The 27,968-nt window shown below is 35.3% G+C and overlaps 1 protein-coding gene, 2 long non-coding RNA genes and 1 other non-coding gene across 5 annotated transcripts in view; 3 read left to right on the forward strand and 1 right to left on the reverse strand.

Moving 5' to 3' along the window:
• The window catches only part of LOC141386359 (uncharacterized), a 36,559-nt gene extending 36,168 nt beyond the window's left edge, over nt 1–391 (forward strand). The window contains exon 4 of the long non-coding RNA XR_015494265.1: nt 255–391. This is a non-coding gene — a long non-coding RNA (uncharacterized LOC141386359). The remainder of the gene's footprint in view (nt 1–254) is intronic.
• Nucleotides 392–4,025: 3,634 nt separating this feature from the next.
• Nucleotides 4,026–7,250, forward strand: kcna3a (potassium voltage-gated channel, shaker-related subfamily, member 3a). Its single transcript, XM_087258068.1, has one exon. It carries the CDS (start codon nt 4,129–4,131, stop codon nt 5,674–5,676), a length of 1,548 nt encoding a protein of 515 aa, XP_087114194.1. The 5' UTR covers nt 4,026–4,128; the 3' UTR covers nt 5,677–7,250.
• A 326-nt stretch (nt 7,251–7,576) lies between these two features.
• LOC101883166 (uncharacterized) lies at nt 7,577–27,884 on the forward strand. The gene is made up of 3 exons (XR_015494215.1): nt 7,577–10,897; nt 21,421–21,539; nt 25,873–27,884. It is a non-coding gene; the product is annotated as an uncharacterized LOC101883166 (transcript).
• The window catches only part of LOC141386358 (uncharacterized), a 39,546-nt gene continuing 26,142 nt past the window's right edge, over nt 14,565–27,968 (reverse strand). Inside the window, exons 1-4 of one of the 2 annotated variants that reach the window (XR_015494268.1) lie at nt 20,877–20,908; nt 17,729–17,803; nt 17,520–17,647; nt 14,565–16,639 (exon numbers count right to left, since the gene is read on the reverse strand). This is a non-coding gene — a long non-coding RNA (uncharacterized LOC141386358). Of the gene's footprint in view, nt 16,640–17,519; nt 17,648–17,728; nt 17,804–20,876; nt 20,909–27,968 lie in introns of those variants that run through there. The other variant, XR_015494267.1, reaches the window with a different exon arrangement.

Raw genomic sequence — 27,968 nt, forward strand, 5'->3', positions numbered from 1 at the left:
TTTATTGATTTCCTCAAACTTCTACACACAATACCCCATAATGACAATGTGAAAAAGTTTTTTGAAATTGTTGCAAATTTATTAAAAAAAAAAAAAAACTGAAAAGTCACATGTACATACGTATTCACAGCCTTTGCTTAATACTTTGTTGATGCACCTTTGGCAGCAATTACAGTGTCTTAAGTCTTTTTGAATATGATGCCACAAGCTTGCCATACCTGTCTTTAATAATTTTCGCCCATTTCTCTTTGCAGTACCTCTTAAGCTCTATCAGGTTGGATGTGAAGCGACGGTATACAGCCATTTTCAGATCTCTCCAGAGGTGTTCAATAGGATTTAGGTCTGGGCTCTGGTTGGGCCACTCAAGGACATTCACCGAGTTGTTGTGAAGCCACTTCATTGATATTTTGGCTGTGTGCTTTGGGTCATTGTCCTGCTGGAAGATGAACCGTCGTCCCAGGTCAAGAGCACTCTGACGCAGGTTTTCATTCAGGATGTCTCTGTAGGGGGGCACCATCTCAGTTCCTTAAAAACAGTAATATTTATTTAGTAATAATAACAAAAACAGTGTATATAAAGATTTAGTGATATTATGTTAATAAGTACATTTAAAAAAAAGCATTTGATGGTGAACGCAAAAACGTGATGTATTTTGTTTTCAGCCCCATGTCTACTTACGTTTGCAACTGCTAGCAGCATAAGATTATTATAGATGCAAGTTGCTCTATGCCAAAGAAAAGACAACTGCAGTCTGGAGCCCAAAAAAAGTACCAGATGAATCCTGTGCATCACTTTCAGGTAACTTATGTTCATGAATCTGAAAAACATTTTTGGTTGTTCACGTCAATTAGTGAGGCTAACGTTTAACTTCTCCACAACTATGTTTGCGCAGCTACATGCACTGCACATTTATTTCACTGTATGTATTAATTATTATAATTCAGCGCAGTTATCTTTGTTTATTGTTTCGTCTATTTTTATACATTTCTTGTTATGTAATGTAATGTGTATTTACATACAGTTGAAGTCAGAGTTATTCGCTCCCCTTTGATTTTTTTTATTCTTTTTTAAATATTTCCCAAAATGATGTTTAACAGAGCAAGGACATTTTCACAGTTTGTCTGATAATACTTTTTCTTCTGGAGACAGTCTTGTTTATTTTATTTTGGCTAGAATAAAAGCAGATTAATTTTTTTAGAAAACATGTCAAGGTCAAAATTATTAGCCCCTTTAAACTTGTTTTTTTTTTCGATAGTCTATAGAACAAACCATCATTATACAATAACACCTAATTACCTGCTTAGTTAACCTAATTAACCTAGTTAAGCCTTTAAATGCCACTTTAAGCTGTAAAGAAGCCTCTTAAAAAACATCTAGTAAAATATTATTTACTGTCATCATGGCAAAGATAAAATAAATTAGTTATTAGAAATGAGTTATTAAAACTATTATGTTTAGAAATGTGTTGAAAAATCTCTCTGTTAAACAAAAATAGGGGGAAAAAATAAACAGGGTGGGCTAATAATTCAGGGAGGCTAATAATTTATTTATATATATATATATATATATATATATATATATATATATATATATATATATATATATATATATATATATATATACACATACAGTGTATGTGTGTGTGTGTGTGTGTGTGTGTGTGTGTGTGTGTGTGTGTGTGTGTGTGTGTGTGTGTGTGTGTGTGTGTGTGTGTGTGTGTGTGTGTATATTACACCACCTCCAGTGTGTAGCATCCACTTGGCAGCCACACTACAACAGCGCCAGTGCCCTCACCACACACCAGCTATAGGTGGAGTAGAGAGAAAGTGATACAGTCATAGAGTCAATTCAGTGGATGTGGATGATTGGGAGGCTATGATGGTTGAGGGTCGAGAGGGAATTTGGAAAGGATACCAGGGTTACACCCCTACTTTTCACGAGAAGTGTTGTGGGATTTTTAACGACCACAGAGAGTCAGGACCTCGGTTTAACGTCTCATTCGTAAGACGGCGCTCACTGACAATATAGAGTCCTCATCACTATAATGGGGCATTAGGACCCACTCAGACCGCAGGTTGAGAGGCTCCTGCTGGCCTCACTAACACCACTTACAACAGCAACCTAGTTTTCCCATGTGGTCTCCCATCCAGGTACAGGCCAGGCTTCAGTGTAACCAGTCTTGGGCTGCAGGGTGATATGGCTGTGGCATTTCCCTCTTGCAGATGTTCTCTCTGAGAGCTGCCAAGTTAATTTCGCTGTATCTCTTTAGTCTTTATTTCGGTGTATTGGTGTTTTTAATTGGCCAGTTTTTCATTTTCTGTACATTACTATATGAAATAACAAAAACTGACTGATATTCTGTGATTTCTGAAAAAGTGAATAATATAAAATGGGTGAAATAACTAAGCCACAGGCCATAAAACATTTTATTGGATGGATTCTTTAATGTTTTTTTATGTTAACAAAAAGTTTTTGTTCAAAAGTACAATCATTTACTCCTAATAACCACAAACATCTTTAATTTATACTGACAGTAAGGCTCAGATTTTGTCACCATAAAATATAGTGTAAGTTAAATCCACATTTTGGTTGTAATTTGTAAACATTATGAAGGGTGCTTCACTAGCTCATTGTCTTAATGGTAGGTCATGAGTTTCTTTCTTTAAATTACTCATTTCTACTGCATTGCACATGGAGGTTCAATGCTGAAATGTCACAAAAGGTAAAGTAGCATGATCCAGCACTGCTCCAGAGGCTCCAGCAGCTGCAGGTACAAACACAAGATGCAGCACTGAGAACTGTCTGTCTCTAGAGGTGCAGAGAGGGTTTTATTTCATACCTTTTGTAAATGCTAAAATTAGGAATGCTCATGCAGACTATACATGTTCGTGTTTTTAATGTAAATTTTCGAATGTTTAAGTATAAATTTGAGTGTGTATACAAGTTTAAAGACATGTGTTTGTGTTTTTGTTGCTGTGTGGGGACACCACAGTTTAAAAAATGATTAGAGATCTTTAGGTAACCAAAATGGTTCTTTCATGTCGTCACCTTTTGGCTTTACATGATACCCCTATTTTACAAGTGCATCTTTGATTTGCTGACAGAATCAGTGCTAGACTCAGAAAATGACTAAAGAGCGCGGTACAAACGTCTACTTGTGAAGACGAGGTTTAATTCAGCAGATGCAGGTCAATCTCTTCGTGTTTTCCTCTTGCGCGCTCTTGGAAGCGCGTGCACATCTTCAGCACCTTGGAGAGCTCCGCGGCTTCCCAGGAACGTGCAGCCAATCAACGCTCCACTCAGGCAAAGCCCGAGAAAATCATTCATGCGTTAAATAGCAATCATTCCAGTGTGTTAAAACTGGAAAGTGTTATTTACGTTAAGCTCTTTTTGCAAGAATGACAAACGTGAGCCGTTTAAACAAATTCGAAACGACATCATAATATTTCTTATAAACTTTCACACTATGTTAAAATAGATAGCACAAGTGACATCCTTGATGTGTGGAAATAAGTTCCTCGATCAGCCTATCATTGCAAGTCATCATGGAATGGGTCTTAATGCTTGCAGTCTTAATATATAAATCGTCACATGACGTTGGCGTAATGAGGTAACCATAGCAACAGTTTGCTTTCCCTTCAGTATCGACAAAGGGACTTATTTTGCAATGTAATTATCAAGACTTGCAAGTTTGCAACTGCGACAGGTGAAAAAATCCGATATTGGTAGCATGGAAAGAACCTGTAGATAAAGAGCAGATGCTGTTTTCAAAGGTCTTCGTCTACTTCACACACTGTGTGTGAGAGTGCGCCTTTGCTATTGTTGCAGAGCTCGAGACGTGTTTTGTACTTTGTGAATGATTCGCGTCGTGCGCGCGAGGCAAAACACAGGCGCGCTCACCAAGGATCGATGCTCCTGTCTAGTTGCGCTCCGATTGGGCGAGTGCTGGAAATGTGTCAGGCATATGCTCGCCGTGGGCGGGAGTAGACATGTGTTTATAAAGCTCGGTGGGGCGGCGACAGTGTGTTAAGAAGCGAAAAGAGAACGCACGACAGAGAAGCCCGTCAGTTCACCCGATGTTAGGTAGGGGAGGCGGGTCGCCCTCTGCCGCTCCGTCTCCTCACCTGTATGGATGACCACTACAACCTCATCGACTCACCCTCAGCCAGCCACCGGGGGAACAACGCCGACAACCACGGGTACGCGGAGACCGAGAAGGACATCATGACGGTGGTCGCCTGCGATAACATGCTGGAGGAAACGGCGGCGCTGCCCAGTCACCTGTCGCTAGATCGCTACGAGCCCGACCACGAGTGCTGCGAGCGGGTGGTCATCAACATCTCCGGGCTGCGCTTCGAGACCCAGCTCAAAACTTTCAACCAGTTCCCGGACACGTTGCTCGGGGACCCGAAGAAAAGGATGCGCTACTTTGACCCGCTGAGAAACGAGTATTTCTTTGACAGGAACCGACCGAGCTTCGATGCCATTCTCTACTACTATCAGTCCGGGGGGCGTATTCGCAGACCCGTGAACGTGCCCATTGACATCTTCTCGGAGGAAATCCGCTTCTACCAACTTGGAGAGGAAGCCATGGAGAAATTTCGCGAGGACGAGGGCTTCATCAAGGAAGAGGAGCGACCTCTGCCAGACCACGAATTTCAGAGACAGGTTTGGCTTTTGTTTGAGTACCCCGAGAGCTCCGGTCCTGCGAGGGGCATCGCGATCGTGTCCGTTCTGGTCATTTTGATTTCCATTGTGATTTTCTGTTTGGAGACGCTGCCCGAGTTTAGGGACGACAAGGACCCGACTACTGTGTCTCCTATCGCAAACGTCACTGGCCCGTTCGTGTCCAGCACTTTCACAGACCCTTTCTTTGTAATCGAGACCCTTTGCATCATCTGGTTCTCTTTTGAACTGCTCGTGCGCTTCTTCGCGTGCCCCAGCAAGGCTACTTTTTCCAAAAACATCATGAATATCATTGACATTGTGGCTATTATTCCCTATTTCATCACTCTGGGGACGGAGCTGGCTGAAAGACAAGGCAACGGTCAACAAGCCATGTCGCTGGCCATCCTCCGAGTGATCCGTCTGGTGAGGGTCTTTCGCATCTTCAAGCTCTCACGTCACTCTAAAGGCCTGCAGATCCTTGGCCAGACTCTGAAAGCCAGCATGAGGGAACTGGGACTCCTCATCTTCTTCCTCTTCATTGGGGTCATCTTGTTTTCCAGCGCCGTCTACTTTGCTGAGGCGGATGACCCTACATCCAGCTTCAGCAGCATCCCTGATGCTTTTTGGTGGGCTGTGGTAACCATGACTACAGTGGGCTATGGAGACATGCATCCAGTGACCATCGGAGGGAAGATTGTTGGCTCTTTGTGCGCCATCGCCGGTGTATTGACCATTGCGCTGCCCGTACCTGTCATTGTGTCCAATTTCAATTACTTTTACCACCGGGAGACCGATGGGGAAGAGCACGCACAATACCTGCACGTTGGCAGCTGTCAGCATCTCAACTCCACAGAAGATCTGAAACGGACACAAAGCACGTCCTCCCTCAGCAAATCGGAATATATGGTCATTGAGGAAGGAATAAATAGTGCTTTCAAACAGCCAAACTACTCCAACCAGAACAATCAAAACTGCGTGAATATTAAAAAGATTTTCACAGACGTGTAAATCGTGTACAGTGCCAGACAGTCGTACAATAATCACTACGATGATGGCACCTCTGCAAACGCAAGGTGCTGCGTTATTAGGGTACAGCGGGGCTAAAAGTCCTCCACAGCGGAGGACAGTGTGATTTTATTGTTCCGGTCGCAAAATACGATATTTTTATGGAACATAGAAAGAGAAATATAATTTGTATAAAAGTAAATGTTAAAAGTAGCTTGGTTTAAATGAAAAAACAACATAAACAAGGCAGCTAGAGGGAAGAATTTGTCATCGTATATGCAAATACTTTTAATATAGCAAGATATTTTAGAGTAACATTTAAGTGTTTACACTACAGTTGAAAAGTTTGGGACTGCTTTGATTATTCAAGTTATTTTTAGAGAAGTCTTTTCTGATCTCAAATACACTAAATCAGTGATATTGTAAAACTATAATTCTGCTGATTTGAATAGCAGTGCTGCTTCATGTTTTTGAGTAGTAGCTGTTATACATTGTCAATCAAAAGTAGCATTCGTTTTTTTTATTCATTAAGGACATGATCAAACATTTATATATACAGTTGAAGTCTGGATTATTAAACCCCTGTTTATTTTTACGCCATTTTCTGTTTCTGATGAGAATGTTTTTTTTCAACACATTTCTAAACATAATAGTTTTAATAACTCATTTTTAATAACTGATTTATTTTATCTTTGCCATGATGACAGTACATAATATTAGATATTTTTCAAGACACTTCTATAAAGCTTAAAGTGACATTTAAAGGCCTAACTAGGTTAATTAGATTAACTAGGCAGGTTAGGGTAATTAGGCAAGTAGACAATCTAAAAAATATATATAGCTTGAAGAGGCTAATCATTTTTACCTTAAAATGAGGTTTAAAAATAATATAAAACTGCTTTTATTCTGACCAAAATAAAATAAATAAGACTTTCTCCAGAAGAAAAAACATTATCAGACATACTGTGGAAATTTCCTTGCTGTGTTAAACATCATTTGGGAAATTTAAAAAAAAGAAAAAATATTCAAAGGGGGGCTAGTAATTCTGACTTTAACTGTATATACATACTAGGGCTGCACAATATTAGAGAAATCTGATATTGCGATATTACATGTATTAGATGGTTTGAATAGCTCTGTTTGGCTGATTTCTGTGGAGTCTAACAGTAATTAAATACAAAAATAGAATAATCACAATGCAAATAATGCTTTTCTTCCTTTGCGTTTGGCCTGTTTCTAGTCCAAATATCTACAAATTCTTAGATCAAGTAAAACTATTGTTTTGTTTTCACCTTTAGACAAAATTAATACTTTTTTCCCCTTAAAACAAGCAACATTATCTGCCAATGGGTAGTAAAATAATCTTGTTTTTGCTTTGAAATGTACATATTTGGACTCGAAACAAGACAAAAATTCTTAGTTAGAAAAAGTTTTTGTTGTTGATTAAATCGTATCAATTCTGTATAAATAGCTTAATATAATAAATGTTTGTTACACCTCCAAACATAATATTTGGAGCTCAAATGTTCTAAACTCTCTTGAAATCCTCAGTCTCAGGCGTTAAAAACACATGCAAACTCTACAAATCACCCGTGTTCTGTGGCTCTGGTCAGTTATATTTTAGACTCAACATTACGTATCTTGCAATGTGACTAATGCAGATACGCACATTGCGATATCGATGCTGAAACGGTATATTGTGCAGCCCTTATATATATATATATATATATATATATATATATATATATATATATATATATATATATATATATATATATATAAAGTAAAACACATCACAAATTCCACAGAAAATCAATAAATTAATCAAATTAAGCAGACAAAATTGTTTTAGCAATAATAATAGTGACCCTCTTTATGAACTGAGAGCAAAACTAATAGGATAAGAAGGAAAGTGATTATAGTTTGAGCAAACAGACAGCATATCAGACTGATTTCTGAAGCATCATGTAACACTGGACTGGTGATGCTGTTAATTTAGCTTTGGAACACATGAATAAATCACATTTATTATAAATTTACAAAGAAAACAGCTAAAATAACACCACAATATTACTGTTTTGATTGTATGTTTGAGCCTTACAAACTTCTCACAGATCCCACTCATTTGAATGGTAGTATAATATCGATTTCAGCAAACTTGTAGCTATTTACAGTGTTTTATTTACTCAGTTTTAGAGTAACAATGCAAGTGCAGTCAGATAAAATAAGAATCAGTTAGTCGCATTACAAGTAGCCAGCATCTTCATCCGTTATGAAACTAACAGTGTTGTTTTAGTTAGGTTACTCTTATTCAACAGATACTATAGATAAAAATACCATCAGCAAAACTCATCTATTTCTGTTTGCAACATAAATCAGTCATTTGTCATTGCATACCTCATAAATCAAACTTCAGAAGTGCACAAACAGGTGTTTAGTAAAGTACTGTGGTAGTTTTGGCTGCAATTACTTAGTATTCCGGGACTAAATAAATCACTTACCCTGGAGAGGCTTTTAGATCCGTTGTACCCTACATGTTAAGGACAAGCCAGCATATTAAATCAGTAAATCAGGGCGCTTTTTTTTTAGTAGAAAGGTGCCAAACTCCGATTCACGTGTTGCATTTGTCTACAGCACGAAGGATAAGGTCAGGGACTAAACCGATAAAGCACCCACACTGCAAATATTGTGCTCGTAAGTCTGCGTTTGTTATCAGTGTTAACATATAATCATCATAATACGTTAGTATTCGCAATATCTTACGTTTCGTGGCAAAGTGAAACAACTAAATATGTGTCGCTGTTGATGTGAACAAACTGAAGATAATGCTGTGTTGATCATATGTATTTTGTTAAATATATACGGGTGATTTTTCAATTAGGGTGATTTTAAATATAGAAAAGTTTATAAATAAACCAAAAATCATATCTTAGGTTTAAAGTTATGGATGTTTAATTGCTTTATCCTCATTTTAAGAGTGCTAAAATCAAGTTTTTAACTTCTCTTCTACAATACCTTTATCAAAAAAAGTGTTTAAATCAGGGAAATTTTACAAAGAACTTTAAAATAAATTCATTAATTTACTGCTTGTGTGTGAAAACTGCCAGTTTTTATAAACAATAATGATAATTTTTGTAATTAGTTAACTTTTTTTAAGAAAATGTTTATACTTGGCTGTGATGGCTATGATCTCAACACCTTAGAACATAGATATTAACATTTGATGTCGCCTACGCTGTTGTTGTCTATTGGCGTAGATATATACACTAGATATCACATTTGGATCTTGATCATGCATCAATAGCGCCTCCATATTTGTACAGTGCTCCCAGGACAAATGTCAATCAACCACACTAGTCAAGACTAAATCCAATTTGAAGATGATGACTTAAGCGCTGTGTACGGGTGTAGTAACAAGCAAACAAAGAAAACAAAGCACAAAGGCAGAACATTTCATAGGTAAGATTTCGTTTTTACGTTTTTGTATTTTACAAACTTTTGTGCTCAACAAGTATTATTGATAATACTTACTGCATTCACCATAAGGCAAGCTAGCACCAACTTGCACTAAATTCGAGGCTTATGCTAGCTTTGTTGAATAAAATAAACAAACAATGTAAATGAAATATGACAACAAGAAGCTGATGCCAGAAACTTGTATTATAGTCAGTTAAGTGAAGTAACGGCTTCACAAATGAATCGCTCCCTCCGTTAGAATTAGAATTAGTTTACTTCAAGACACGGATTAGATCAAATTTAACAGGTAGGGAGGATAAAACATTTCTATGCACACAAACACGCTCTTTGTTGGCAATGCCCGTGCGGTCACTTATCCATCAATGTAGAAAATTGATGTAAAATTATCATTTTCGTAATTTAAAAATTATTTGCACACTGACCACTAGGAAAACTCCCGCTCATAGATATATGTATATATGTTTATATATCTCTGGCTTTCACTTATTTCTAATGGACGCAGTTATTCGTTTTTGAACGAATCTCTATTATGAACTCTATTATTTTAACCATCAATATCCCTGCGCCTCAATGTTCATAGCCACCTTTCTGATCAAAATGGTATATAACATTTGTAATATTCAATATATAGGGTGGGCTTTATGCACATTGAGGCGCAGGCACTGTTATGTTATCAGGCACCCTTATAAGTTACGTCAAATACTAGCCGTTACTTCACTTAGCTGACAATAATTGAAGTTTCTGCCATCGGCGTCTTGTTGTCAAGCTTCATTTCCATTGTTTGCTTATTTTATTCAACAAATTTAGTGAGAGTTGGTGCTACTTTGCCTTATGATCAGTGCAATAAGAGACTGTATTATCATTAGTAACGTTACTTTCTGAGCACAAAAGTTCGCAAAATACAAAAAAAAAAAAAAAAAAACGAAATCTTACCTATGAAATTTGAAATTTTCGGCCTTTGTGCTTTGTTTTTTTGTTTTTGTTTTTGCTCATTTTTACACCTGTACACCGCACTAAAGTCCAGCATTTACAGATTGGATTTAGTCCTGACTGGTGTGGTTGAATGACTTTAGTCCTGGGAGCACTGTACAAATATGGCGGCGCTATTGACGCATGCTCAGGGCCTGTATGCGATATCTAGTGTATATATCTGTGATCGCAGAATAGCTATATGACATCATGATCTTAGTATAGATTTATATTAGATGTTATTATGATTTCATGACAAGCATTTTCTTGTATTTCTAATAAATTAGGTTATAAAAGTAGTAGGCCTACTTAAAAGTAGTAGAAAAAGTAGTGTCCCTAATTGAAGAATCACCCATACGTCTCAGTGCGGAGTCCATTTAAACGCAATGAATGTGGAAAAGTAACTATACGTTTTGTTAATAATGTAAACAAATGTGTGTCTATTGAATCTGACTTGCCTGTACCAAATGAAACTGGTTAAACGAGAATGAAAGACGATATATCTTTATTTTTGTGATAAAGTTACTCGGTGTGCGGAAACGTAGTCATCTTAAGATTAACTCAAATCACGGGTAGCCTGATAATAGTATGTTCGAGATTCCCCTTCAAACGAGACGTCGCAGTAGTTTGGAAACGAGAGGGGGAAAGGTGGTTTGGATGAAGGGGGAAATGAAGCACGTCGGACGCATCGTCTCCCAGATCAGAGACTGAAGGACTGAGAGATCACGCCTCGAGTCCGCCTTGTGATGCAGTCTCCATGGCGACTACAGTTTCCCCGGTAACCCCCGTTAATGTTACCATGACATCCTCCCCCGTTGTCAGAGCAACGCTCCAGATGGTTCACAAAGCCTGACTGGCACAACAGAGCGCCAGAATTGTGATCAGAAAAGCATCTCAAGGCTTTATTGCATTCCTTTTGCAGCCTTATACAAGTATTTAAAGAGGTCATGAACTGTTTTTTGTTTGTTTTGTTGATTTTGTAATGTTTTCTGAGGTTAATTTACAATGCTATCAAGGTTTTTACAACAATATGAAGCTTACTAGTTAGTTCATTTAAAAGTAGTTCTCCCACTCAGGCCTGTAGACAGGAGCAGTTCGGGTAGTTCGAAATACAGGCTCTAGTGTTTATTGGCACCCTTCATAGAAAGACTGAAAATATGGGAGAAATATGGGGAAATTCCTTTACGGGATGATAGCGGGATGGAACTGTAAAATACAGGAGAATCTCAGGAAAAACAGGAGGGTTGAGAGGTATGGAAATGAGCTGACCAGGGGTGCGTTTCCCAAACAACAACATAACCCTAGGCTGAACTATTATAGTATGATGCATCATTTGGGAAAAGAATGATGTAGTGACGAGTGTTTCCCAAAACTTTCTCTGTCACAACTCCATCGTTTGAAAAACGTTAGTTATAACATAAAACCCGCTTAAAGACACTCTAAACAGGGCTCTTCTCTTCTTTAGAGAAAAATGCCATAATTTCTTGCATAAAATTATATTGTTTTACACACACACACTTAGTTTTGGTTTTGGTAAAAACATGCACTCTCCATATTAACTATATATATGTAAACGGCACATATAGGGCCTGTGTTTCCTTTACAAACATTATTAAGAATATTCTTTATTTTATACTAAAACATAAAACCACTTAGCTAACATCTATTCTAATCTCATATGTAAATCAAATAAATTGTTAATGGTTGTACTTTACAATAGTAGGCTATGTATTATTATTAAGTAATATATATATATATATATATATATATATATATATATATATATATATATTATTATTATTATTATTATTAATATTTTTTGCAGTCTACTTTTTAACAAGTTTGACACATTTAAACCACTGCAGAATGTTCAAAATGTTCTAACCAGCAGGCCCATGTCATATACAGTAGGCTACAGATACATTTCTTATTAAGTAACCTACTTTAAATTAAAAGCATTAACGTATGCTTTATATTTTGTTTTTATAAGCTTTTAGAGACGTAACGTAAATTCCGCTTTTCAAAATTAGGTCACCTATAGCTTTCATCATGAGCCATGGCTGTGTTCAAAATGACACCAATGTTTTCAAAATGCACTGCAAAGGGAGCGCAATTTTGAATATGAAGATCGCTAAAACTGAACTGTAAAAATACTTTGAAAGCAAATTACACCTAAGAGAGATGACCCTAATGCTTTTTTAAATCATTCTAAGATTAAATGTTGGAACGTTTGAAATGAATAGGGCATAGGGGGATAACTGGAAATAGAACACAGCCAGAAAATATACTTCTCTAACTAAAGCCCTAGAGGTGTGGTGGAAAGCGTAAAAGTCTGCGACGCAGTTTGCGGATGTTTGTTGTTGCGATGAATTTGGCAAGCGGCAAATCAACAAGCTATGTTTGTAATGACGAACTTGCGACCTTAGTTGGCTAACAATAGTTTTGAGAAACACAGCCTAGTTTATTATTTACCTATAGGCTACAGTTTTTAATATGTTTTTAGTTTGTTTTTATTAAGTTTTAACAGATTCCTAATTGCGTTTTTTTAAATGATCAGCTATGACATCCAAAAGTTTATATTCATATAATTATTAATCAACCTGTTTTTAAATGGTCTGTCTCTAAAAGTGAGGGGGGCGTACTAATAAGAAAAATTGTGCATAATCTACAATGGAAACACAACTTCCAGCATGCGCATCAAAAAAAGTCATGTGATTTTGTTTTAACAGATCGTGTCAGAACCAAAATAGGCATGATGTGACGTTATTTATAAACAAACCAGCAAAGCGAGCACATTATAAAATATCTGAATGGTTTTTCCTCAGCCAAAGTCTGTCATCAACAGCTACAGTGCATTCTTTGCTTTTCAGAAGGTGCAAGTATTTGATGAGAAAAACAGCCCAAAGTAGCCTTTCCTACCACTGCAACATCCATTTTTATGTATAAAATTTGGCTCCAGTCTATCAGGAAATACCAGTTTTGTTCTCTTTGACTCATTGGATGTAAAAGCTGCTTTATTTCCAAATGTTTTATGCAATATTCCAGCGTTGTGTCTAATTCACATCACTTCTAGGAAAACATAGATATAGACTTCAGAACATTATATTAGTGTTTCTCAACCACGTTCCTGGAGGACTACCAGCTCTGCAGATTTTCCATCTCTCCTTAACTAAACATACTAGATTCAGATTATCAGCTCATTAGGAGAGACTGAAAGACCTGTAATATACTGTATGAGACATCCAAAACATGCAGTGTGGTGTGTGTGGTCCGCCAGGAATGTGGTTGAGAGACACTGATATAAACGGTTTAGTTACTGAGGAGATTTGAGTAGATTTTTTCTATTAGATATAAAAATCAGTGGGTGGAGCTAAACAGACTATCTTCCTCTGTGAATTACCAAATATATTATATGTTAGCCACATGATTATTTAATAAAGTGACACATTCACAGCTTCTTGTTTGGCAGATTGGCATCTATATTCACTATAAGACTTTAAATAAATAAATATTTGTATTATTACAGTATTGTGACCTTTTATTTATTTAAATATTTCATGCGATATTCCAGTTTTGCGCAAAAGTCCTATTCACATCTTTAGATGAAAACTTAGCTATAGACTTCAGAACATCTCTATGATTTGGTTACTGAGTAGATTTCCCCCTCTCATTATTTTCCTATTACATATCAAAATCAATGTGTGGAGCTAAACAGGTCATCTTCATCTGTGAAGGCAGTTTTTAGCCGGTTGTTTTGGCAGATTGGCTTCTGTATAAGCTATATATAGTATTTATAGTACTGTGACCTCTTATTTGTCCATAGATCATTGATTTCTCAGTTCATGACCTCTTTAAAAGGAACCCTGTGTGTTAAGACTCCTATGAGTAATTATGAATAATGTCCGTTACTGAAATATGTGATAGAAATTCTAATGGAATGTTTGCATTGTTTCAAAACAAAATCCAGATTTATTTTGGAGCATGGAGCCACCTTTATTTTAGGTGCGGACTGCTTGATGTCAAATGGTTGACCTCGGTAAGCTAATGGCACTGGCTGCTGCTATTTCTACCTCAACTCAACTCTGAAGATGAAATAGCTGCTGATAGAATGCCACATTGTGTGGCTTTCGGTTGTAGTCGTGAGTCAAAGGGTAAGAAGAGAGGTGATGTTAGCTGCAGTATAGCTCACGGAGGTCAACTATTTGACCAAAAATAGTATGAGGTGTCCCTCATAGTCCAAAATAAATCTGGATTTTATTTTTGAATGAAGTAAAATCTTTCATTGGTGTTCTACCACATAATGCAGTAAGAGACATGTGAATTATATTAAGCCACACAGGGTTTTTTAAAAACCTTTCACATGCAAATAATTAGCATAACCCCGGGTTTGCAAACCATCGAGAGCTGATGCACTTCCACATACTTCCATTTTTTCTTTTTCTTTTGACATGTCTGAATGTGTTGCATGTGGAAAACCCACATGAAATATACTATAATCATTTATATTAAATACTTTGTTGTTTTTAACTCTGCTGTAGTATTTTTACTAGCTATATTAGTAATTGCATATATAATATTGCATATTTATATTAGCTATATTGAAGCATCTACAACTTGTTGTTAATGAAAGCTACAGCATACTGTTGTATTAACAATAGTGAACTGATACAAATTGTAAAATATAGAGTAACACTTCATAATAACTACACATTATGAATCATTTATTAAGCATTAGCAAATAGTGAATTAATAGATTAATTGTTAAGCATTAACTCTACATTAATAGACATTAGTAAGCAGTTTATAACTGTAGATAATAATGCTCATTCTTGACTTATTAGCACATTAATGTGCTTAATGATTGTATTTTCATACTTTAATTATTATTATTTTTTATTTACAAACCAGTTATTTTAGAGAAGTTGCTTGTTTTTAAACATTATTCAGAATGTGCAAGTAAATGATTATAAACTATTTAAATTAACATTTATATATTCGATTATTTAGGCTTATACTAATAGTTACTTTGCATGTTAAATGCTTTATTCACTCACCTTCATCCAGTTTTGTGACTTAAAGTGAGGACTATTCATGCTTTATATATCCATTATGAATGGCAATTTAAGGCTCAGTTATATTCTAAACAGGAAAAAAAGGACAAAAACGACTCTTAATTTTTTATTTGTTTGAAGATACACAAGAGAAACTCAAATGAAAAATAAATCTTTGCCATCTTAACTGAAATTAAATTAATGTGCAGTTTAAACATTGCTAAATAACTTTGAAATGTTGTATCATATTATATTGTCAAACTATTATATTGTTTTGTTTTATCTAATTTTATGTTATATTGTGACACTCCTGTTATTCAGAAATGTTTAAAGTTTACAGTAATTATATTTTTAGATAATATTGCAAAGATGGATTGTTCATTTGATACTAAACCTTTAATTGTCATTTATCAGGGATTTATAAAGCATAAATAGTCCTCACTTTAGGTCATAAAACTAGTTGAAGTTGGGTTAATTTATAAACAGAAACAATTAACTTTTAGTATATGCCTAAATAATATGATAAAAATGTTGATTTGAATATTTTATTAATCATTTACCAACTCTGAAAGGTCTTAAAAAAACAACTACTCCTAAATACAAGTGATTTGTTAATAATGCTTTACTTAATTTAGTAAGGCAAAATTAATCAGTAACAAAGTATGAAAGTAAAATTATTAAACACATTATATATGTGCTTATGTCAAGAATAGAGCATTTGTATCTGCAGTTATAAACTGCTTACTAATGTCTATTAATGTAGAGTTAATGCTTAACAAATAATGAATTCACAATTTGGTAATGCTTAATAGATGATTCATAGTGTGTAGTTATTATAAAGTGTTACCAAATATGGTTTTACCGCATTAAAAGTACTGTACTATAATATTAATAATAAAATAATCAGTTATGCTTTAATTTAAAGTTGATTAAATAAGCTTTCTATCATTTTATAGACCAATATTTGGCAGAGATACTATATTCTGAATATCTGGAACCTGAGAGTTCAAAAATCACTGAGGAAATCATGTTTAAAGATGAACAAATGAAGTTCTTACCCATGTAATTTACTGACCAAAAAAATTGTTTAACTATATTTAGATTAGGAAATTTACAAAATATCTTAATGGAACATGATCGTGGGTGACGCAGTGGCGCATAGTGCTGTCGCCTCACAGCAAGAAGGTAGCTGGTTCAAGCCCCTGCTGGGTTAGTTGGCGTTCCTGTGTGGAGTTTGCATGTTCTCCTTGTGTTTGCGTGGGTTTTTTCCAGGTGCTCCGGTTTACCAAACAGTCCAAAGACATGCGGTACAGGTTAATTGGTATGCAGGCTAAATTGTCCATAGTGTAGGAGTGTGAATGAGTGTGTATGGATGTTTTCCAGAGATGGGTTGCAGCTGGAAGGGCATCCGCTGCGTGAAACAAGTGTTGGATAAGTTGCTGGTTTATTCCGCTGTGGCGGGATTAAGCCTAAAAGAAAATGAATGAATGAATGAATGAATGAATGAATGAATGAATGAATGAATGAATGAATAAATTAATGAACATGATCGTCACTTAATATTCTGATGAGTTTTAGTACAAAAGAAAAATCAAGGTAATACTTTATTTTGATGGTCCATTTATTAGTATTAGTGGACTGCTTAATATCCGTTGATACTGCTCCTTCAACAGACATTTAACTGACTATAAGAAACTTTGCAAGTACATGTCAACTTGCACTAACCCTAACCCCAACCTAACAATCTACTTAGGATCTAATGAGAATTGGTTGCATGTAGATGCAATGTAACTTAAATTCAACAAACGGACCATCAAAATAAAGTGTGATCAAAATCAATCCTTTTGACTTGTATATTAATAAGTGACCCTATAGGCCACAAAAAATAAATAATAATTGGTAAGAGAAAAAAACTAAATAATTTGGGCAGCAAATATTCTATTGTTTGGATCAACATGATTGATTTTTTTCTTGTACCAAAAATAAATACAAATATACCCATGCAGCATACTGGTTTTGTGGTCCAAGGTCACATATTACTATACTGCAGCTGTTTTATTACCAAAGCAACTATAGAATCATCACTACCGATTAATTCACATACTTCACATGATTTAGAAACACTATAATATTTAGTATTTTAGCATACATAGTATTTGTTTATGTGGGAATGCGTGTAAAATACATTCCTGTGCATGCATGAAGTAAGTGGTGGTGAACTGTTGTGTTGCTTTGTGCTCTGTCGCTGTCAAAGTGTGATTGTGCACAGGTTATAAGCTCACTCAGGCGTTCCCTATTTCACTGTCATGTGGAGAAAACAGGACGCAAGGTGCAGCGTGAGCTGATTACCGGAGGTTTCACGCTGACACTCCTGTTGACAGGTCCGCCAGACAGACTCCAAACGCTCAGTCAGAGAGAATCATCCTCAGCCTTTAGACCTGTGCTCAGTCAACGTCATCTGCATCATTTCACGCCGCCTAGATTCATAGCAGCGACAGAAGACAGACATTATTAAACAAGAAAACAGCAGGTTATTTATTTAAAGCATCAAATCTTACATTTATATGCTGTGCTTGTTTGACTGGGTGAATCAAAGAGAGCACGTTGCTCAGTGCTGCCATCCAGTGATGTTTCTACGCAATGAATCGAACAAATCATTACGTGCAAAACTAGAGCATGAAAAGAACAGCTATTATAATTTATTGTATTATGAAACAGTTGGCAACAATGCAAATTTGAATGCAAATGTTGTTATTCCCCTCACCAAATGCTTTCATATGTCTAATATAGGGGGTTCACTCTTGTAGATGCCACAGAACTTAATTATACTGTGAAAAGAATATTGGTTATACACTGTAAAAAATGCTGGGTTCCACACAATAGATTTGTGTCAGGACAACATAAAGGAATTAAGTTAACTTATTAATGTTTACAAATTTAAGAGGATTGAACATAAAACAATCAGTTTTTCCCACAAAAAAAAACCTTAATAATTGTGTAGTTTCAACCCATTTTCAATAAGCAGTTTAAACAAACATTATTTTTTTGAGTGCTTGTCGAAAATATTATTTGGAAAATATTTAGCTTATATATCATTACATTATGTTACAAAATACTTCAAATATAATTAATTAAATTGACAAATGTCCTTTATTTATTTTAATAGGTGGCAGCATGGCGGCTCAGTGGTTAGCACTGTCATATCACAGCAAGAAGGTCGCTGGTTTAAGTCCCAGCTGGGTTAGTTGGCATTTCAGTGTGGAGTTTGCATCGTCTCCACATGTTTGCATGGGTTTCCTCCAGGTGTTCCAGTTTCCCCCACAGTCTAAAGACATGCTGTATATGTGAATTGGATTAACTAAATTATCCCATAGTGTATGAGTGTGTGTGTGTGTGTGTCAATGCAAGAGTGTATGGGTGTTTCCAGTACTGGGCTGCAGCTGGAAGGACATCCGCTGCGTAAAACATATGCTGGAATAGTTGGCGAAAGGTGAAAGGAAGTGAGTGAATGAATTTAGTAACACATTAGTTTATTTCACAACTCACAGTATTAACAAACCATTGACTAACACTCCTAGCTTATTAAACAACTTATCATCTGTTTATTAATAGCTTGTTAGGTAGAAGTTGGTTTTATGTTTTGGGTAGGATTAGGGGTGCAGAATAATATCAAACTACTGATGAACAGTTAATAACTTAATAATAGGCAATGAATAAGCCAGTGGTTAACAGCATGATAAAACAAATATCTGAAGTAAATAGAATAATTTAAATATTAATATAATTAATAGTATATGCAAATATACATGTATTTTATATAATTTTTCGGGTAATGTAATATCTTTTTTATTCTTGTCTATTTGCCTAATTCAGGTCTTTTCAATCTGCCATAGATCCTCAAATATGACATTTTTAAATGCATTTATATAGTTTTTGTGTAAATACCCTATTTGTTCTGTGAAGAAAAAAATATTACCATTATATTCATTTATTTATTAAGTCAAAAACTTAGGTTTTATGCAGCGGATGCCCTTCTAGATGCATCCATACACACTCATCCACACACATACACTATGGACATTTTTAGCCTACCAAGTTCACCTATAACACGTCTTTGGACTTGTGGGGGAAACCGAAGCACCCGAGGAAACCCACGCCAACATGGGGACAACATGCGAACTCCACACAGAAATGCCATCTGACCCAGCCGAGGCTCGAACCAGTGACCTTCTTGTTGTAAAGTGAATGTGCTTCACTGTGCAGCCCATTATTAATATATTTAAAACAATATTTAGGAAAGATTTGACTTTATTAGGTTACACTTTTGCATTTTATACTAGTACAGAACAGTAAATACAACAAATGTAAATGCTTTTCATTCTTTTAGATCCCACAGGCCCTGAAATATGACATTTAAAAGGCATCAGTTCAGTTTCTTGTAGAAACACGTTATTTATTCAGAACAATTTTCAGAAAAATACATTTTCTATTTTATAGTCACATGAAATAATTAATTGATTGTTTATTTATGTAATGTCCATATTTATTTTAGTAGTTTAAATATATCATATAGACCAGAGATACCCAAACTAGGGCCTGTGGGCCAAAGTTTGCCCATGCTAACCTTTGATTTGGCTCACTATCCAATTTGAGAAGGAGAATGATGAGGAGGTGGTTGGGGAAACATCTTTGGCAAAGATTCATTCATTCATTTTCATTTTAGCTTAGTCCCTTTATTAATCTGGGGTCGCCACAGTGTAATGAACCGCTAACTTATCCAGCATATTTACACAGCGGATGCCCTTCCAGCTGCTACTCATCACGGGGAAACATCTATAGTAATATTTATTTTATTGTTTAAATCATATATTATCATATAGTCCAGAGATGCCCAAACTAGGGCCTGTGAGCCAAAGTTGGCCCATGCTAACCTTTGATTCGGCGCACTATCCTATTTGAGAAGAGGAGAATGATGGGATGGTGGTTGTAGCGAAAATCTTTGACAGAGATCATTTGTAAATTAAATGTAACATTTTGTTTGTTTGCTTTGTGATTTCTTTTGGTTTGTAAATTAATCTTATATCATTCAACGGATAGAAGACAACGCACAAGACATCAGCGAGCAAATCAAGGCAAAGCAGGTGCAGCTTAGTGTAACATTGAACTTCATTGTGTTATTAACAGGATTGTAATAACCTCATCATTATTATTTCCAAATATACTGCATTAGTTAATATAAGCTTTGTAGCTATTTTTAAATATAAGTAAATTAATTGGGAAATTACTCATGGAAACTTTAATGTAACACAGTTTAGTATATTTACCTTCAGCCCACAGCCCTCAATCTAGTTCTGGCTTTGGCCCTTTATAAGAAAAAGTTATATAGACCAATTCAAAGTGGTCATGTCATTGGTCCATGAACATTTCCTGCTCATTATCGAACTATTTCATAACTGTAACAAGAGGCGATTCAAATATAACTCAATGTTGAAATAGCCATCAATATGTGGCTTTTTTGTGATCTCGGAAGCTATAGAAATTAAAAATGTAAAACAGGAGATACGTTGGGACCGTTGTTTTTGTTTACATCCCTCAAAACAGTCTATGAATGGCGTTTAATAAAAAAGCAGCCATTCTCTAATGTTTGAAAGCCCCGGTTTAATGCATTTCAAACTAAAATACCACACTAATAATAATCTTACTCACCCTCAGAGCGTACAGTTGTTGCTCTCCACTGACTTCCATAGCATGCAAATACAAAAATGTTATCAGTAGGGAGCAGAAAGCGTTTACTTATCCACATTCTCAAAATATCTTCTTTTATGTTCAGCAGTAAAGAGAAATTCATACAGCTTTGAAACAACTTGAGGCTGAATAAATGCAGTTGCTTCATTTTTGTAAAAACTATTCCTTTAATATTCCCTCCAGACTCAAATCTTTAAACAGTTTTCTCAGTCTTTTTGAAATATTCAAGCAATCCCGTGACAAGAAACCATTTGTGTATGATCAGCTGTGAAGGATGATTTCTTATTATAGAGCGTGTGTGTGTGAGTGTGTGTGTGACTCTCACATTCGCTCTCTGTCATATGTGAGGTGTTAAAAGAGAAAGCTTGCTGTGGGTTGCATGACACCTCTCAAAATTCAGGCTGACATCTGCATCCTAACACGAATCCATTAACTCTTTCCTAAAGCCAAGCCATGTTTTAATACTTCTTCAACAAAGTTAACTTCCTTTTTCGGTCTCTTTTAGGGAAACAACACAGATGCTTGTCCACAAGAGTTTTCTGACAACACATATTAGGCTGATTAGACAAACCGAGCCACGCTTGTGACGTTCTCCAAAACAGCGAAGGCTACAGGATTCAGAAGGTAAATCGGTTTCATTTTCTGGAAATGTTACTGCTGCACATTGTTATTGTGGTTGTTTTTAGTATACAGTTGAAAATGAAGTAGCCAATTTACCTGAATTAAATGAATTAAGTCAAAATGTTTAGCCGTCCTGTGAACAGTGTTTCCTATAATATTTTTTCTTCTGGAGAAAGTCTTCTTTGTTTTATTTCGGCTAGAATAAAAGCAGTTTTTAATTTTTCAAAAGACATTTTCAGGTCAATATTATTATTTTTTTGATTGTGTACAAACCATCCTAATACAACAACTTCACTAATTACCCTAACCTGCCTAATTAATCTATTAATCTATATTTTTCTCAAACCCAAAGCACCGCAGTAAAAATTAGACACAAAAACAAAATAAAATACACCATCAATTAAAAACAAGCCTGAATATATGTATCTACTTTTTAAAGTGATCCAAATTTGGTGCGTATCGAATATTAAAAGGAAGTTGATGCAAGGAGGTTGATGGAGTAGTAGAGAACAGGAAGAGTAGAGTGATCGAGATGGAGTTCATGCGCTTAAAAGAAAGCAAAGATACTCAGGTGCAGATCCATAATGCTTTGTATGTTAAAATGAGATTTGTATTTAAAATCAACCTCGAAAGTGCTGGTTAAACTAAAGAATAGTATTAATTCTGCAGCTGTGCATCACACATCCTTTACATTATCGTTCAAAAATTTGGAGTCTAATGTTTTAAAGTTTTTTAAAGAAAACAGTCTGTAACTTTGATGGCAAAGTGCCACATCATCCTTCAGAAATAATTTTAATATGTGGATTTGCTGCTCAAGAAGTTACTTGTTGCCTTTAATGCGAAATAACAGGAATTTTAAATATAGCTTTGAATGTTTAAATATATATTTGTTGTTTTCTTTTGTCAGTAATGGATATGTTGACTTTTTTATTCTAAAATGCAACAAAGAGCAAATATTACAGTGAGTAAAATATTAAATGTGCAGTATTGATTTGTAAATGAAAAGCCTTTTGCCCTGCAGAACAATAATAAATACTTTCGTTCCAACCTCAAATGGATTTCACATTAGGTTAATAGACTGTTATTGCACAGAAACAAATCTCAGATTGTAATGAATGGACAAAAAAGCTCTTCTGCTTTTATACGAACCAGATTCATCAGAACTGCAGTTTATATTGAGTTTGAGGTTGTTGTTGTTTTTTTAATGACACCGATGAATGACTTTCTGTTCAACAAATGATCATAAAAATACAAATAATATTATTACATAGAATTATTATTCAGTCAGAGGCGCCAAACTCTTGCGAACAGCAGAGTGACAGATAACTATTTATATACTACCTGGGTGAGCTTGTGTTAGTTTAATTAGTTTAATCGGTGGATATCTTTTACACAGCTAATATTATGGATTATTACACAGCTCTCTGCATTACTCAATTCTGATTGGTCAATCATGGTTAAACCAATAACGCAAGCTTAGCTTTGTACTACAATTAAAGTCTTCAGTTTTATACAATAGCTTTCTGACAAGCCTGTCAGGCTTTATTATTCAAGAATAACCAGCTGGATGTACATTATTCCTTACTTAACAGCAATTATAGTAATTGGTTTGTTATTAATTGTAGCCTTTAACACTATACTGTATATATGCTCCCTATATTGCAGCTGCTGAGACAAACACTTTTAAGAAACTGTTATTAGAATGGAATTTATTTTATACGGTCACACTTTTTAAGGTACCATTTTTGCTATTATCAAATCATTAACTATCGATTATCTCTATAAACTTCTAATTTGTTGTTTATTATTAGTTTTTAAGATATGAGTTTGGTTTAGGTAGGGTGGGATTATTGATAAAAAATAAGATCATACTTAAGTACTAATAAACACCTAATATTTTATTAAAATTCAAGCAATAAGCCAGGAGTAACTAGTGGGAATTGGTACCTAAACTAAAGTTTTACCTTTTATAAAGGCTTTCTAAAATTTTACTGTAATTTTTATGTTTAGTTTCCACCCTGCTGTCTTGAAAATGTGCTGAATTGTGAAATCAAAATCCAGATTTTGTCTACAATTACACTGTTGTTTTATTATGCTATTATTTGTAGTTTTCATGACATGATATCGATTTTCAAGTCACCATAGAGGAATCCGTTAGTGCCAGATTTATTGGTGTGGGATCCATTTCCTGCTCAAATTACTCCCTTCAGTTGTACAGTATAATCATTTTTCCTGTTAGAATATAAACACAAGCATACATGAATACCTTTTTATTGACTTAGATACAAAACAGTTGTTGTTTACTGAACCATGAAGGCTTCAAATTCTGCCTCAATTCTTAAAATCACTGCAAAAAAACTACCATCTAAATGAAGATACAGGCTAGATCAAGTCAAATAATCTGCCTGTGGAATAAGATAATTTTATTCGTTAATATTTCTTGAAATAAGGAAACATACCAGGGATTTTGTAAAGAAATGAATGTCTTAAAATAAATAGCAAGCAATACATTTAGTCCAAATTTTCCTAAACTACCTTGTTAATTACTTTTAATTAATTGCTTCTCATAGTTTTTAAAAGGTCTTAAAACTACAGTTGCTAAGCAGGTGAATTCCTCTTAATTAATGACAGATAATTTAAACCTAAAATAAGATTATTGTAAAATTAAATCAGGATCACATATAGCCTACTGTGCATATTTTCCATATTCAAATTAAGACTTGACAGTATTTACAACACAAAATTATTACTTGTTGCTTCTTAAAATGAGGCTTACTGCAATAACAAATGCAGTCACTAAAGTACAAGTAATAATCTAAATGTAATCCAAAAGTAGTTCAATTGCATTGCCGTAAAAGAAATGTAAATGTAGTCCAAAAGTAGTCTAATTGCATTGCGATAAAAAATAATCTAAATGTAATCCAAAAGTAGTCCAATTGCATTGCTATGAAAGTAATCTAAGTATAATCCAAAAATAGCTCATTTGCATTGCCACAAAAGTAATGTAAATGTAACCAAAAAGTGGTCTAATTGCATTGCCATAAAAGTTATGTAAATGTAATCCAAAAGTAGTTCAATTGAATTGCCATAAAAGTAATCTAAATGTAATCCAAAAGTAGCTCAATTGCATTGCAATAAAATTGATCTAAATGTAATCCAAACGTAGTTAAATTGCATTGCCATAAATGTAATTTAAATGTAATCCAAAAGTAGTCCAATTGCATTGCCATAAAAGTAATCTAAATGTAATCCAAAAGTAGCTCAATTGCATTGCCATAAAAGTAATCTAAATGTAATCCAATAGTAGTCCAAATGTATTGCCATAAAAGTAATCTAAATGTAATCCAAAAGTAGTCCAATTGCATTGCCATAAAAGTAATCCAAAAGTAGTTCATTTGCACTGCCATAAAAGTAATCTAAATGTAATCCAAAAGTAGTCCAATTGCACTGCCATAAAAGTAATCTAAATCCAATCCAAAAGTAGTTAATTTGCACTGCCATAAAAGTAATCTAAATGTAATCCAAAAGTAGTCCAATTGCATTGCAGTGAAAGTAATCTAAATGTAATCCAATAGCAGCTCAAAGCTCTATCTTGTCATAAAAGTAATCTAAATGTCATTACCATTTGTTGTTGTTAGTAAATGTTAACTAACAGTAACTAATAGACCATTATTCTAAAGTGTTACAGAAATAAGAAATAATTGCAGTAAACCTTTTGGCATTGTTGTAGCGATTTAGCACCATATTTATATTAGGTGTTTTCCTTCTCACCGTGTGTTAATAACCTCCTCCAGTCCTCTCACACTCGCTCTTGAGTGATATAGTACCTGTTTTATATCATCTGTGTCAGCTTCACTTTATTAATTAGCCAGAGACAGAGGTCGACTGAAAAGGACAGTGAGATAATGGCGACAGAGAGACACTATAATACTCAAGTAGGCGGCGTAAATGTCCTTCAGCCCGAAAGATGTGTTTGCCTCTCACTTGAGCATAAAGATGATTTTATAGTCGCACATTCGTTTAGTGACAGCTTGTGACATGCTCCCTGTATTGTTTACCAGGGTACTTTGAATATTCAGTCTGAAATCACATGTAGGCTAAGTATGACTTGAAAACAACATCAGCACTATTTATATGACTGGGACTGTTGTACTGTGATAGTCGATATGGTTTCACTAATTAGATTCTGCAAATATCTGAAAAATAAAATAAATAGTCTGAATGTGTGAATTTAACACCAACTTTACCTCAATATTGAGCATGTGTGTGTGTGTAAGTAAACTGCTTGATTTCATCTGTCACATTTGAAGTGTCTGAAAACGTGTGGTTTCTGCAGGCTTCAGGGAGATCCACGCAGTGCCTACGACCGATGACCAATAGAAACGGACGCCGTTAACCTTTCTGCTAAACAAAATAGGACTGAACTCACCTTCAAACAGCACAGAAGAAGCCCTCATATCTCCACTGCCACTTCCCATTACCGTCTGGCTGAATCACAGTGAGCCGCAGCACTCCAGAAGTGGCCTTTTTTGGGAGGGAGAGTAAAATCCTGCTGGTTCACATTTAATAAGAGGAAAGCAATATGAAGAGAACTGGACTGCCGAACTGTCGGACATGAGCTGATCATCTGCGAGACTACACTGTAAAAAATATCTGTAAATGAACAGTTTTTCATATTTTGTGATTCATGTTTTTATTTTTCTTTGTTTATTTATGCTTTTGAATTGCATTATGGGACCCTAATCTTTCTTCTAACAACTTTTAACCTTAAAATGTTTGAAAAAGTGACTTTTAATAACATTTTTAATAGTTTAAAGTGATATGTCGTCCGGGTTGGTGTTGTATATTAAGGTACAAAAACATTGTAATAAACTGACAGCACATTTTCAGTTATTTTACAGACTTATTTCTGCATATATTATTTCTTATACGTTATATTATTGTTTTAAACTACTAAAATGTCCCTAAAAGCCACTTTGTTAAACTGTAGAATTAAATTTTCAACATCAAAAGATGACAGAGCGGAGATCAAGGCCCCATCCCAGCAGGCACAGAACGCCAACATGACGTCAGATTGATGTTGTAGTCCAACGTCATGGGGCCATTGCATTTTGTTTAGAAATGAAAATCGGGATGATGTAAAAAACCTGATGTCAATGTATAACGTCCAACCTAAAAGCAATCAAATATCAACATCTAGTGATATTACAGCTTGACGTTGTGTGGACGTTACCACTATGAACTCATCAGACGTTGACATTTGGTCACCGTACTTGAGGAATAAATGACAGTATTTGACGTCAATATGACGTTGGTTTAAGATGTTGTCTCGACGCTAGATTGGTTACTTTCCAACACAACCTAAAATCAATTAAATATCAACGTCTAATGATGTTACTTGACATGTGGACTTTACCACTATGACGTATATCAGACGTTGAATTTTGGTTACCATACTTGACGAATAAATGTCACTATTTGACGTCAATATCATGTTGGTTTAAGATGTTGGCTCGACGCTGGATTTAGGTCACTTTCTAACACAACCTAAAATCAGCCAAATATCAACGACTAATGATGTTACAGCTCGACGTCAGATGGACATTACCACTATGAAGTCTATCAGACGCTGGATTTTGGCTGCCATACCTGATGAATAAATGTCAGTAATTGACATCAATATGACGTTGGTTTAACGTTATATTTTGGTCACTTTCCAACACAACCTAAAATCAACCAAACACAAACATCATTTGATGTTATTATTGAACGTCAAAATAATGTTGTCCTTACAGGGTGTCTAGACATTGAATTTTGGTCACCTGACGTCACGACCAAAATCTAACCTAATTTTAGCATCTTATGACGTTGTGTGTCTGCTGAGATAACACAATTCAAATAAATGGAACACTTGTGAACAGCACTGGAGCAAGCTGAACTGGCGCTCTAGACAAATGTGTTGAGTGAGGATGGTGTCTCACGTACGAAAGAGAGGAGAGGGGGTAGGGAAAGCGGGGAGGGGGAAGGTAGTAGCACCCCCTTTGCCGCCCCAACAAAATGCCGCCCTGGGCGATCACCCATATTGCCCATGCTTAAATCTTGCCACTGCTTGTGAATCACAAATAAGTAAACTGTTAATGAACAGATGTTTTTTTTTACAGTGTACAGTAACTGCCCTCTGCTATCTGGCAGACGTTATTCAAGCTGTTTTCTGGTGTCCATCATGTATTTACAGTTTAGCTGTTGTCGTGCCAGATGTGAGAAACTGTGTGAAAACTAAATCTTTCTTGCAAATCAGTCGGACAAGTTTCTTTTTCGTCTTAAATTGCCTATAAAAGCGTATGACGGGTTTTCACTGTGTTGAAGTCATTTGTTCTACAACATATAGACTCTAGAGCAGTGTTTCCAAACCCTGCTCCTGAAGTCACACCA

This window comes from Danio rerio, chromosome 6, assembly GCF_052040795.2.
Source record: "Danio rerio strain M-AB ecotype USA chromosome 6, GRCz13ab, whole genome shotgun sequence".
Taxonomy (NCBI): domain Eukaryota; kingdom Metazoa; phylum Chordata; class Actinopteri; order Cypriniformes; family Danionidae; genus Danio; species Danio rerio.

Bases quoted from the DNA above. Each gene is read 5' to 3' on its own strand.
- kcna3a (XM_087258068.1), top strand. From the start codon at position 4,129: ATGGATGACCACTACAACCTCATCGACTCACCCTCAGCCAGCCACCGG.